Source organism: Gymnoscopelus microlampas (genome assembly GCF_963454915.1).
Source record: "Gymnoscopelus microlampas genome assembly, chromosome: 9".
NCBI lineage: Eukaryota > Metazoa > Chordata > Actinopteri > Myctophiformes > Myctophidae > Gymnoscopelus > Gymnoscopelus microlampas.
In genome coordinates this window covers 26,392,317-26,406,088 of record NC_139946.1, presented here as the reverse complement: position 1 = coordinate 26,406,088, position 13,772 = coordinate 26,392,317, and the positions used below count along the sequence as shown (strand labels likewise).

The 13,772-nt window shown below is 42.2% G+C and overlaps 1 protein-coding gene across 2 annotated transcripts in view; it reads left to right on the top strand.

Moving 5' to 3' along the window:
- The window catches only part of slc9a7 (solute carrier family 9 member 7), a 37,565-nt gene that overhangs the window by 11,193 nt on the left and 12,600 nt on the right, over window positions 1-13,772 (top strand). The window contains exons 7-13 of one of the 2 annotated variants that reach the window (XM_084066561.1): window positions 522-663; window positions 1,371-1,476; window positions 4,183-4,271; window positions 6,048-6,161; window positions 6,564-6,675; window positions 8,372-8,525; window positions 12,796-12,861. In XM_084066561.1, the coding sequence (XP_083922687.1) occupies window positions 522-663; window positions 1,371-1,476; window positions 4,183-4,271; window positions 6,048-6,161; window positions 6,564-6,675; window positions 8,372-8,525; window positions 12,796-12,861 (783 nt within the window). The remainder of the gene's footprint in view (window positions 1-521; window positions 664-1,370; window positions 1,477-4,182; window positions 4,272-6,047; window positions 6,162-6,563; window positions 6,676-8,371; window positions 8,526-12,795; window positions 12,862-13,772) is intronic. The other variant, XM_084066562.1, reaches the window with a different exon arrangement.

Sequence of the window (13,772 nt, the reverse complement as noted above, 5' to 3'; positions counted from 1 at the left end):
AACTTGTCGCGATTCAGGTTTGACACATTTTGAAAAATGTGAGTACTTTTACTTTGTACTTTAAGTAAATAATCCGAGTTCCATCACTGGCAGTGAGACAGCAGCAATCTATCACAAAAGTTTCCCATCTGGGTCTTGTGAAAAGTAGCGTTCTGGCATCCCCTACTGGACATTTATTAGTAGTTCACAAATCAAGTATATTTTATATTGTATTGACACGTGTGGTATTGACAGTGGTGGACTCTCAACCCCAGTACTTGAGTCAAAGTAAAAATGGGGCTTAAGTGATTAATTCATAACATACTTTTTCCCCTACCCAGGAATGTAGTGGACATAAAAGTACTGTCTTGTCTTTGAAATCTAGTTGACTTAAAGCCAATTATCCAAAAATGCAAATACTCAAGTAAATTACAGGGGGGGAAAAAAAGTACTTAAGTACAGGGCTCACGTATATGTACTTCGTTACTGTCCCCCACTGGGTATTGAGTTTTGAATGTTTTTTGTTTGTTTGTATGATTCAGGTCTATCATGGCGTACCAGCCCAGTGGCACCAACACGCACACGTTTGACGCCGCCGCTTTTTTCAAATCCGTGGGTATTTTCCTGGGCATTTTCAGCGGCTCCTTCGCCATGGGTGCCGTCACCGGCGTTGTCACCGCACTCATATCCTTCTGTGAACCATGCTTTTACATGAAATCACTGGTTTCTAAATCATTTGTGAAGTTGAATGTGAACTTAGGTTTTTGTCATGTTTTCTTCCCCCTGTATTTAGGGACAGGACTAGTGCAATAATAGTTATTAGCAAAGATCCAGACAGCGTTGTAGGGCTGAAAACGTACAATTTTGTGTAATATCTAGTCACACTGCTCAACACTCAATGACATTGACCCGTGATGTCAATTATTTTAAGTAGTTGATACGAATGAAGCATTTATCTTTGTAAGTCAGTGTAACTGCACTGTTGTTCTGTACCTTGTGTAGACCTTTTGCCAAGAAAACGTATTTACTAGACTTATAGTGTTCAAGTAAACACTTTTGACGTATATACCTATACATTTAGATGTAAGCTATGACTATGCTGAGGATAGGCTTTACTTAATCTAATTGGTCTGTCAGCTTATGTGTTGGCATTGGCAATGATTTGCCAATGCCAACTCTGAGTTATGGGGGTCTGTGGCCTAACGCATACCCAAACTGCGGGTTCCTTGAAATTAAAAGCTTTGAGAACCACTGAGCTATCTTTGTCATGCTGGAACACAGCCACATGAAATAGCAGGTGCATTCCAAGATCAATAGCAACTGCTGGCCCCCCAGATACTGTATATTTCTGACTATCGGAAGACTTCTTTGTTCTTTAACTTTTCTCCCACGTGACCAAGTTCACCAAGTTGCACTGCTTCCCCCTGCTGGAGACTGCTCTCTTTTTCCTCATGTCCTGGAGCACCTTCCTGCTGGCAGAGGCCTGCGGTTTCACAGGTCAGTTTTAGCAGCTAGACCAGAGCTAGTGAGAGAGAGCATGGATTAAAGTTCTCAGTCACCACGACTGATTTCACTCATTCTTTTTTTATAAAAGACTATTAGGATGGGTCAAACTAAACTAGCAATAGAATACATGTTCAGAAGCAACTTCCATAAAACTCTAATGGTCTCGGATGTTTCATTAAAATAAAGGCTAAAGCCTCAATCTGCAATTTCTTCAACTCATTGGCTGTATGTAGGACAGCAAGAACATAGGTTTATATTGTGCTGATTGTTTAGGAAACAGCGCTAGTGTGGGGGGAGTGCTTTCACTTGGCTTAACAAAAATGTTCAGTCGTGACTCTTGAGATTAGTTTTAGCTTTAATCCTAGAGGGAGAGAGTTATTTAACACTCCCATAGACTTCCATTGTAAATGAAGAATATTCATATAATGTTCAATATTCACTCATTTATCGCCCAAACCAGTTGACTTGGAATTTGTTCCAGTGTGCTCAGAGATGACAACAAGAAGAAAGTGGAAGTAACACTCACCATCAGGCAACCAATATAACCAACACTACTGTATAGTAATCCTTGATGAAGCATGCACCATATATGGAAGTTTTACGTTTTATGGAAGTTGCTTCTGAACCTCGTGATCGCATCATGGCGAGATCAAAAAGTGTCATAACTCTCTCTTTCAACAGGTCTAAGCTAGACCATATGAGCCGCATACTCAGGCTATAGGCTACCTTTTTAGCAGTTCTACACAGTGCTGTTATTACACAACAATAAACTGAGAAATCGATTAATTAATTAATTCGTAAATGAAGCATCTACTGTAAGCCTAAGCTATTTTTGAGAAGGGACAGGGTTCACGTGGTCAAAGCAACCACCAGTATGTGAATATATCATGACCGGGACTTGAATGCAAAGTGTTCCAGATGTGCAGCGGAGAACACACAACAGCAGCGTAATGTGAGGATTAACAAGTTAAAGGTGTGCTAAACCGTTGGAAAGTAACAAAATTGGTGTAGCGTTTAGGTTCTCCCATTTTATCTTCAGTTGCGCTGTGTGATTGATTGATTGATTTTTTTTATTAGGCAAAAGAATGTAAAACAACACAGTTTATGGGTTAGGGTTACATTTATAATACTTTTGTCTAAAAGGTCTGACCAAAAAAGTCCTTGCGGACTTGTTTCCGTTGGGGTCCTTGAATTAATCTCATAGACATATATAGTAGCAACCAAACAGTTCAAAAATCAACGTAAAAATACAGAGAAAAAATACCACTATGTACAAAAATAAGCATGAAAAATAAAAATATATACAAAAAAAATCACACCCAGTGTGAAGTGGGCGGTGTGTGGTCATCACAACATGACTCACTTAAAAAAAAGGAAAGTGACTTTTTTTTAAGTCCATGCTGCTATTCATAGGGCTGCACATGTGTCATGTGTTTCGCTAGCCAATCACAGTCCTGAATTTGCAAGTCAGCCAATCACATTACAGCTAGTGGTGATGACACTAGCTGTAATGTGATTGGCTAACTTTGCAAAAGTATAGATTTGCATTGACTGTGGAAGGGTTAGGGGTGTAGACTGCGTTGTAAACTATTGGCCAATCACGGTGCAGGATTGGTCAGTGTCCAAAACTCACTTATAGGGGGCGGTTACACCGCCCCAAAAAAGGGGAGGGGGTCGTCTGTCTACCGGGAAACTGGTACTACCTCCTCTTATAGACCATATTCACACGGCGGCCATATTGGAGTTTAACATTGAAAGTGCCGCCACCCGGGGTGGCTACTTTTATTGACTTCATAGAAACATGGCCGCCGTGTGAATATGGTCTATGGCCTCCAGAAAGATGAGTTTTTAGGTCTGTTTTAAATGAGCCCAGCGAACTGCATTTTTTGAGGGATGGGGTTAGACTATTCCATACCTTGGTGGCCGTACTATAGAAGGAGAATTTGCCCATGTTTGTTTTATGGGTGGGTGGTACCAGATTGTTGTTTGCGCTCCCTCTAGTTTCGTGTCTGTGGGTGTCACTAACTTTTTGGAGGTATTTAGACAGATATGCGGGTATAGGGGGCATTTCGGGCAAATCTGCATTTACGATTTTGAAGACCAGTCCCATTTTTAGTTGTTTAACCCTGTCTTCCACCCTGAGCCAGCCTAGGCTGGCAAAGTGAGTGGTAGAGAGGTGGGTCATGGGCCCCAGTCCGAGAAGTAGTCGAATCAGTTTGTTTTGGGAGGTTTGAAGCTTAGTCTTCAGTGACACTGAGGTGTTGGAGTACCACGAGGAGCAAGCATAGTCAAAAAGGGGCTGAATCGGGGCCCCTGAGAGGGGCCTGAGGGTTGACAAAAGAGGAAACTCTACCCATAAATCTGGTTCTCTGGTTTACTCTTTTGACCACCTTTTGTTGCCATGCTTTCACCTGTCAGGTTTTTTTTCAAGAATACATCCCAAATAGGTAATCTCTTCTTTGCTAGAGATGATTGTGTCATCGACTTGACCTTGAAGTCATTTACCTTCATCTTACTGAGGGAATGTTTGGTCCCAAAGAGAATGGATTCAGTTTTCCCAAGGTGTAAGTGACAGTTTGTTATCGGTAAGCCGTCTGTGTCACATCAGCAGGTCATGTAAGTTGTGTCAGTGTTTTGAACATTATAATGGATGACATTGTACTCCATCTGTTTCAACGTTTGTATTGTTTCTTGCAGGTGTGGTGGCGGTTCTGTTCTGTGGGATCACACAGGCTCACTACACCTACAACAATCTCTCTGAAGAGTCCACCAAACGCACCAAGCAGGTAAGACTATTATCTACCCGTTTTCTCCACTGCACCCCTTAGCCCAAGTCTTGGAACAGTTTTCGGAGCTCTGGTGCCCATAGTTCAATCCAATCCACTTTATTTATAGACTACATTTATTTATATACCACATTTTTCAAACACACCAAAGTGCTGCACAAGGAATAAAAACATGAACAATAAGCTAAGAAGCATAAACCAAACTAAAACGTATAAAAACATACTAAAAGAAACATGGAAACAAGAAAAAGGCTCGGTCAACTCTGGTTCTTAAGCGTGTCTTTGGGACGGCAAGTTTCACGTTACAAACATGTAAAAGGTCAGAGAGGTACTGAGGCGCCAAACCATTCAGTGATTTAAAGACTAACAATAACATCTTTAAATCAATACTGAAGCGACCAGGGAGCCAGTAGCCAGAATATGCAGATGGTTCAATAATCAGCCTGATGTGACCTAAATCAGGGCTGTACTATGTGGACGACATTCATACAGTTGGGACTTGTTTGTTTAACCAAAGAAGGCGCTCAGATAACCCACAGACAGCCTGCTGCACAAGATATGGGTGGTACCCATTACAGAGGCACACGTTTAACAGACACAAGTTTCACAAGTTCAAATGGAAGTGTAGATCATTGGTGGTTGGTGTATCCTGGAAGGCACTAGTTGTCTGTCAGTGGTGGTGGAAGAAGTACTCAGATTTTCTTTACTTAAGTAAAAGTATCAATACCATAATATGAAAATACTCTGTTACACATAAAAGGCCTGTATTTAAAGGTTTGGTAATTTCGAACAGACAAAGTATAAAATAAGGTTTAAATGGTTAAGGTATGTTTTATAATAGCCAAGTAACTAAAGTTTTCAAATAATTGTAGTTGTAGAAGTATCAAGTAAAGTAACAGTACCTTCAAATTGTTCTTAAGTACAGTACTTGGTTACTAAATGTATGGTTATTTTTTACGCCACTGTCTGTCAGCCTTTTGAAAGCAACATAGTTAAGTTGAATATAGGTGAGTTGCCCTCTGTGCTTAACCCACTCAAACCGGGAACGCATCTGTGTAACCACCTACTAACCACCATTGTTTTATACTTTGGCTATTCAAAAATAGCAGATATACAAGCTCATGAGCTTGTAGATCTGCTATTTTTGAAAAATCTTGATCCCTGGAACAAAATATTTTCAGATGGGAGTCGGCGGCCAAAAATACATTTTGGAGGTCCTTGACATGAAAAAAGTTTGAGAACCACTGATGTAGTAACATAAGTTTTTCAGAAAACTGTTAGAAGACATTTTGTAGAATCGGAACCTCAGGCCTTAATGGGTTAAAAAAAGGAGAAGCAAGACTTTGTGTTTCTGTTCCTATCTATGAGCTCAGTAATGGTTTTCCAGGGAGCCTAACAGCCAGAGGAAAGAAAAGCAAATCAACACTGAAGCCTTTTTTCTTTCTTTTTTTTTTAAAAGCTTCTAAGAGAATAGATGAGGAGTCAGGCAATGGTTTTATTTAGAGATGCAATATGAACTAGTAACTCTGTCTGCAATCCCCACACTTGAAAGGGAAGTGAGCAAACAATTCCCTTGTTGATTTTTGCATCAATTAATTTTCAAACGTTGGCCCTCTAGACAACACTGAACAAAAATATACTTGGAACACTCGTGTCTCTCTGGAGGGTTTAGTTTATTTGTCTGATTGTACACCACACATTGCACAACACATTTGAAATGCTCAGAAACATCATGCGGTATTATCTGTTTAATCTTTACTTCTGTTTGATCTGCAGCTGTTTGAGGTCCTGCACTTCCTGGCTGAGAATTTCATCTTCTCCTACATGGGCTTGGCGCTGTTTACCTTTCAGAATCACATTTTCAGCCCAATCTTCATCTTGGGGGCTTTTGTATCCTTTTAGTGCACTAGAACACATTCTGTTTTTGATTTGAACCATATTCAACCAATGGAAATACTGACATTAGTTTTTTCCCCTTAGTGGTCATATAGTTGATATACTGTATCAGTTTACATCGTTTTGACGTCCTCCTCTTTATGCCCAGGTCCTCTGAACTCTTAATTCCCCTACATGAATCCTTGCTCTTTGTGACTCTATATAGTCAGGCTGGGAAATTTACCGAAATTGTATCAAAACCGATATTTAGAACCAATAACCGATTTAATCTGGCTCATTTAGGTTAATCAAATAATCAAGAAACGGTGTAAATAAAAATAAAGGCTCTTGCGCACATAAACCCCATAATGCTCCATGATGACGGATTCCTATCCTTGACTAGGCGCTGCCTGACAGATTGCCATCTTTATTGGGAGAGCGTGCAACATCTACCCCCTGTCCTTCCTCCTCAACCTGGGCCGCAGGAACAAGATCAAAGGCAATTTCCAACACATGATGATGTTTGCAGGTATGAGGACAGAAATATCCAATTATTTATGTACTGTATGAAAAGTTACTCTCGTCTGCTGTGTATATGTGTCTTGTTTTTTAACCTTGCTAGCAGTGGGGTTCTAGCCGCTGATTTATACTTTGTAGCACCAGAAATAGCTGTTCTACAAGCTCACAACACTTCCCGCTGTGAGCTTGTAGATCGGCTATTTTTGGTGCATGACACTGGCCTGGTAAACCCTCCCGGTCGCGGAATCCAATTTCATTTTAATTCGGTCTGCCGAATGAAAATGAAATTGAATTCCGCGACCGGGAGGGTTTACCAAGCTACATGACACAGCGTTCAAATACATATGTTTAAATCACCCTTCTTAAGTAATAGCTGTGTCGTTTGGCTGATCGATTGGTCCGCCCACCCATCCACCACTTTGGTCCCAAATATCTTCAAACTACCAACAACAACAAAAACCTAGGAGCTGTATTGCCATCTAATTGTCTTTGTATCTTCATGAACCCCAGAGGATGTCCCCTATTGATTTTGACATCCCAATGGCCTTTCCTGTAGCAAAAATAGAAACCCAAAGAATCTACTCCTCAAATAACTGCTGTTGAAAGCATTTCTCATTTGCAAAAGTGATAATGTCTCAAACCACACAGGTTCTTCCTCACATTTTTTCCCACTAGCGCCACCATTAGGCCAACATTCTAATTGAATGGGCCCATTGCCATGAAACTCACTGAGCCCAATGTCCAGTTGGGTCTAAGTAGCAGCACAGAGGGGTTGCTAGCTGGCCTTTTTTACTCTGGTGCTTCAGAATGGCAGCTACAAAGCTGCAGGCTACCATTCATTTTCAATGGAAGCCAGGGCAGGGACATGAACATAAAAAGCTACGTCCAGCGTTTGTTGTTGCTGCAAAATCTACAAGGCTACAATCCAAGTTGAGCTGGCTTCAACTGCAGCTACAAAGCTACACAAAAGCTACAAAGCTACAAAACAACTAATTGTTGTTTATCCATTTCCACTCACCACCTCTCTCCACACAATTCCTGCTTGTTATTGGAGGGGGGGACTAATTATATCCCTCAGCCAGTTTCGTGTCTTTTGAACCCCAGGCTTTATATTTTCTCGCTCGTTGGACGCTCGCTTGACATCAATGAGCGTGCTCATCAACACTTCAACAGCGACTCGGCAATAGATATGCTGCTTCGCTTTGTATACTTTTATAGCTGCCAGTGTGTGAACACAGTCTTGTTTCTTCTATGTGAGAGCAATGCACCAAGTCACATTCCTTGTGTGTGCACATACCTGACAATATATTGTTGCTGTCGGGCAGAAACATCTTCTCTCCATATTTTAACGTTTTGTGTTTTCTGGTGAATGAATGGCCTACTGCATCACACAAAAGCATCAGAAGTAGCAGATCCACAAGCTCTTGAAACGCGACGTGAAGCGACGCGTTTTAATCTTGCAGATCTGCTACTTTTGCTGTTTTTGAATTTGAATCCTGAAAAGTAACAGTTTTGGACATGGTTTCCACCTGACAGGTTTCGACCTGAGGTTTTCCACCCGACAGACAATATAATGACTTTTGTTTTTTTACTTGACTTGAGTGATATTGTAGTGCATGTACAATGACACACTTTCTGTGTCATTGTAAGTACAATACAAGTATCATGTTAATATTGAATGTATAAGTGTATCTGACCTTGTGCAGGGCTTCGCGGGGCGATGGCGTTCGCCCTGTCTATCCGGGACACGGCGACCTACGCCCGTCAGATGATGTTCACCACCACACTGCTCATCGTCTTCTCCACGGTCTGGGTGTTTGGGGGAGGAACCACACCCATGTTGTCATGGCTACACATCAGGTGACCTGTCCTAAAAATGTGTTTCCTACTTCGCTCTGAGACTTAAGACTTGAGAACTTTTTCAAGGGTTAAGGTTGGGTTAGTCTCGCGTAGCCAGACAACTATTCCACGATCTCCGAATGTTATATAGAGTCTGGAACACCTCCCGAAATCCAAGGTAGCATCTGTTTGTCATTTCCGTTCACGAAAATATATTTAAAAATATCTTTTTTTTTTTTTTTTCATTTCTGCTAAAAAAGGAAGATATAAGATATATATGCTTAGATGATTTTAATTTATATTGGGATAAAATTGCGCGACTGTAAAGACGAAACGGAAGTCAGGGGTAGGCGGGGCTCCTGCTTTCCCCCATACTCGTCAACAGAGCTTCTGTGCTCCAGAATATTATTATTATTGGAGCATTTTATCTTTATTTGACAGCAGAGATAGGACAGGAAGGGGATGGCACAGAACCGAGATCACGTCTTTGTCACCAGGAATTCCTGTCTTACTATCCTAAAATGAACAGAAGTCTGTCTGTCTTTCCTCATACATTTTTTTCCTCAGTGAATTCACCAATCTGAACTTACACGTGGGCATAGACCATGGCCATATGCAGGGAGGGAGGAAGTCGACTTTTCTTAAAGTTAACACTGTTTATTAACATTTTCACCATGGGCTCTGTAGTCACGGTCCTGGCTGGATGGAGGGTGGAAATGCACCTAGTGTAGTTATGCTCTTCTTAGAATGAATTAGATTTCTGGTGTCTGGTGTCCAGGAGATGGGGCAAGAGATCTCCTCTGCTGTTTTCCACAGTATCCAATTATATTTGCTAATTGGCTCCCTCCATCTGTCACTATGGGAACTGCTGTGCCTCCTCCAGTCAGCATTGCATACATGGCAGCACTTGAAACCGAGATCATTACTTGAGCCAGAGGTGATACTCCAGTTCATAGGCAAGTCAACGCTGCTGCAGTAGTTGTTTGTGGGCAACGAGATCATGTCCCTTTTGGGTGGAAACAAAAGCCATTCTGTTTATAATTACCATGTGTATTTATCACTATTAGTAGAACTCATTAAAATAGGTATGTACCTGCATGGAGAGTAGCCCTTTCTCAAAAGACAAAGAAACAAAAAAGTGTAGTATGCAGCACAATTGTATGTAGTGGGGGTCCCTTCATTGTCTCTCTCTCAGCTAAGGGGTCCTTATCCTGAACATTTCTGGAAGACCTTTGAAGTAGGGCATTAAATTACGAAAAACCATAAAGAAGTTGGAAATATTTGGTGATACGCCCAACGATATGAGTAATGCTACCTCAGAGTGAACAGTGTCTGCAGTTTTAGAGGATTGCCAATCTCCCTGTGAGCTCGTCGTCATGGCAATGAGACTATGTGGGGCGTGGCGCTCAGATGTCAGACGTGTTCATCAGTGATGCTGATGAGATCCTTTGTGTGCGTTGCAATGTCATCATTTATGACATTCTATGTCCATGTGTGAGCAATAGTACGTCTCCGGATCCTTGCATACTATGAAGAGAGACCAGTCTACATCAGGGGTTTTCAAGGTGGGGTCTGGAGACCCCCAGGGGTCCTTGAGTTGGTTCCAGGGGGACCCCAGCTAAATTAGTTAACGTATGCTTCTTACTTACTTAGTCCTCTTGCACTTCTTATAGACGAGGCAGCGGGGCTGTCATCTAAGGCGCGTAGAGCCAGTCGTAGCAACCAGGTTTCTCCATCTGGGTCTGTCGTGGGCAAGGTGTTGAGCTTGTACGCCCGGATAGTTTTCAGAGCTTCCATTGCACAGACTGTATGATGGAAGCAAAAAAAGCAGGTTTGCTTCCTCTGGATGCCTTTTTTATTTAGGCAGTTGGTGCTCAGCTATAAATACAACTTGAATCAAATAACACCGAAGCCGAAAAAGCAGCACTCCAAAATAAAGGATGCGAGACTGGCTCAGATACACATTCTCATTTGTTGGGAATGCTTACGCGTTTGAGCTGTAGCTTTCCTCAGAGCAGATTTTAATCTGCTCTTTGAAAATTGTGTGAGTCAACAGTCTGGCTCAACAGTCAGTTTATAGAGGAAGAGAGAGAGATATAGAGAGATTTAGGGGAATTCATTTCTTTACGTTGTCTCTAGAGATGCAGTGAAAATACACTGTTTCAATATTTTGTTTTGTTTTTGGCATTTGAATGCTTTTTACTTCAGGTAGGTCAGTGTAGAGACAGGAAACCAAGAGCTATCTGCCCTTGGTTTCCAAGAGAGAGACATGTGAGACACATGCGAGGCAAGACAGGGGTCATTGAACCCGGGTCCTCGCGCTCACTTGGGACATTATGGTCTGGTCTCTGTGTACTAACTGGCTGAGCCACCAGGCACCCATGAGTTCTTCATATCATTGATTATGAATTTTCTAGTCCTTAAAGTTTATCATATTGAAGAAGTCTATATATTACCAAAATCTGTTGCTTTTAATAGTATATGTCTATAGTGCAATAATTACTGACAGTAATTATTGTATTACTGTATAAGTTAATATGAAGTGATGTGATTGTCTTCACCATCAAAAAGGAACCCATGGCTTTGTGAGGGGACGCTAAAATGATTAGATGGGGATCTGAGTGGATGGGAGCATAGGAAATGTACATGTGATTTGCAGGCGCTGCTGTTCTGTTTATAAATATTGAACCAATGAAAAGTATTAACAGTGTTATTATAGTCTCTAGTCGGGAGGCAGGCCTGTGCTTCGTCCTCACGTCTTGTCAGCCCAGGGACACAGACGGCCCTGCGTCTGTCAGCCTGGGGACACAGACGGCCCTGCGTCTGTCAGCCCACAGACACAGACGGCCCTGCGTCTGTCAGCCCAGGGACACAGACGGCCCTGCGTCTGTCAGCCCAGGGACACAGACGGCCCTGTGTCTGTTAGCCCACAGACACAGACGGCCCTGTGTCTGTTAGCCCACAGGCACAGACGCCCCTGCGTCTGTCAGCCCAGGTAAACGGTCAGCTCTGCCCGCCGGTTCGTGCTGCGCTTACAGCAGGCCATCACACTGCTGCAGGGAAGAGCTTGCTAATCCCCATAAGACCCAAATCCTCCCAAATTTGTGATGGGGACGGGGGGATTCTGCAGGGGGGGTAGGACAAAGCCATAAAAAGATTACATTCCAAGCTTTGTGTCCTCATTTTCCCCCACGATAGTTTGTGTGTATGAGTAAATATATGGAGACTTCTATATCTCCATTGTATAAGGAAACCCTTCTGCTGTACAGTTGGACAGCAGCCCTATGGAACGTTTTAAGACTCAGTGCCACAGTCCTCCAGCTGTTCCAACTCATCCCATAACATCTGCAGAGTGTCCGTGCTAGAGCCAAGGCTCAGTGCGCGACCCCTAAACAGAGGAGTGGCCTTCCTGAACCGCTTAATTCACTCCACCATTAAATCTACCCTTTAACCTCTCCCTACAATGGGGATATGCATCCTTTTGCTTGGTGTGAACGGCCACAAAGGCTTTGCTTGGTCCATAACCATTTCTGTTGGACAAATCTGTCTGATCGTTCATTCGAAATGTATCTCACATGAGTTGGGTTAAAAGGAGAGATGTTTGGCTTTGTTACTATTTGGTAAAAAATAAATATGAATTTGGCACTTAGGGCTGCCTTGTGTAAGTCGTGTAATCTCCCTCTGCATCCTGTCGTGGATGACAGTTGAGCCTGGACAGTCAAAGCTCTGTTTTGCATGGCGACGCACACAAATCTTATTGCTGCTGTCCGTATGAGAAGCTAGTTCTAGTGAGGGTGAAATGCATTGCGCTTTTGTAGTCATCAGCCACTGTGTAAGCTAGTGTAGACCTTAACCCATTTGGACCTGTTCTGTTGTAACCTGTGAGTTATACCTTTAAGACCGGGAGTACTTCTGTGTCATTCTACCTATAATGCCTCGGCTGTTTTGATTGATCAAATTGATTGATTAACCCATTAAGACCTGAGGCCGATTCTGCAAATGCCTTCTAAATCAGTAGTTCTCACACTTTCGAGATTTTGAAAATAATTAAAAAACAATAGCCAATGCTAAAATCTAAAATGACACGGATGCTTTTCCGGTTTTAATGGGTTGAAACTGCATTAACAAGATTGTTAACAGTACGGTAGTACAGTAAAAAACAAAAGCTATGCTAAAAGGATAAAACAAAAAGCCCCGGGAGGCTTGTTTCCATTGTGGTCCATTGTACTCAATTCATCAATTCATCCACTTGTGCTGTATCCACTGAGAGTACTTCTTTGTCACATGACAGCGTTGGGGACGACGTGGCAGCACTGCAGGATCGTCAAAGGCGGCGTAAAAAGTGGCCGTACATCAGGTGCTGTATGTGAATGTGGGCACAAGTCTTGTCTGCTGTGTGTGGTGGCGGCGGCGGGGAAGAATGTGGTTGCTGTGTGGTGTCACTCTCACTGCTTCTCAGCTGGCCTGCATGGCTACGTCTCTGGTGTTGGAAAACGGTGTAGTTTGTGCTCATCAGGAATATGGGAGAATGGTTTCCGGTGGTCTCAGCAAAGATGTATTTTATATGAAAAATGCTGTGGGACTAAATGCAATGTGGTATTTCCCAAACTGTCTGTATGTCTGTCTACGGAATCTCTGTGTGCAAAAACGCCCGATCTACGGATGTAAATCAGCTTTTTAGTGACCATTAATGCAGAAATATCCCACACACTGCTCTTGCTCAGCAGCATCAAAATGTATTCAAACACTGACGTTTCGGTCCCTCTGGACCTTCATCAAAAGCTTCTGAGGAAATCTCAGCCACACTACATCCACTCATGCATACCATACACACATTACACTACTGACTTGACTGATTTCCACACCTCATCTGTTTATTCCTGATCTGTTCAATTACTTTTGATTATTTAATAAATTCCACTTTCTTTGTAAACTGCATCTCCCCTGTATTTTTGTTATGTTCCCTGGCAGCTGGCACAGGGTCATAACACCCTGTGTGTGGGATTTTTCTTCATTAATGGTCATTTGATACTGTCCAATGCACCTGCATCTGAGCTACGTGGATGTGCGAATATTTCCTTTCCAAAGACTTCTCTCTTTTTTTTAAGTGAAAGTCTGAAAGTGTCTATGGGTTTTATAAATATTGAACCAATGAAAAGTATTAACAAGAGCATGTGAGTAAATAATAACATTGGAATCCATTTAAAATTTTCCATTTCCCGAAAAGTAACGGTTTCGGACCTAACAAGGTTTACGTCTGACATCGAC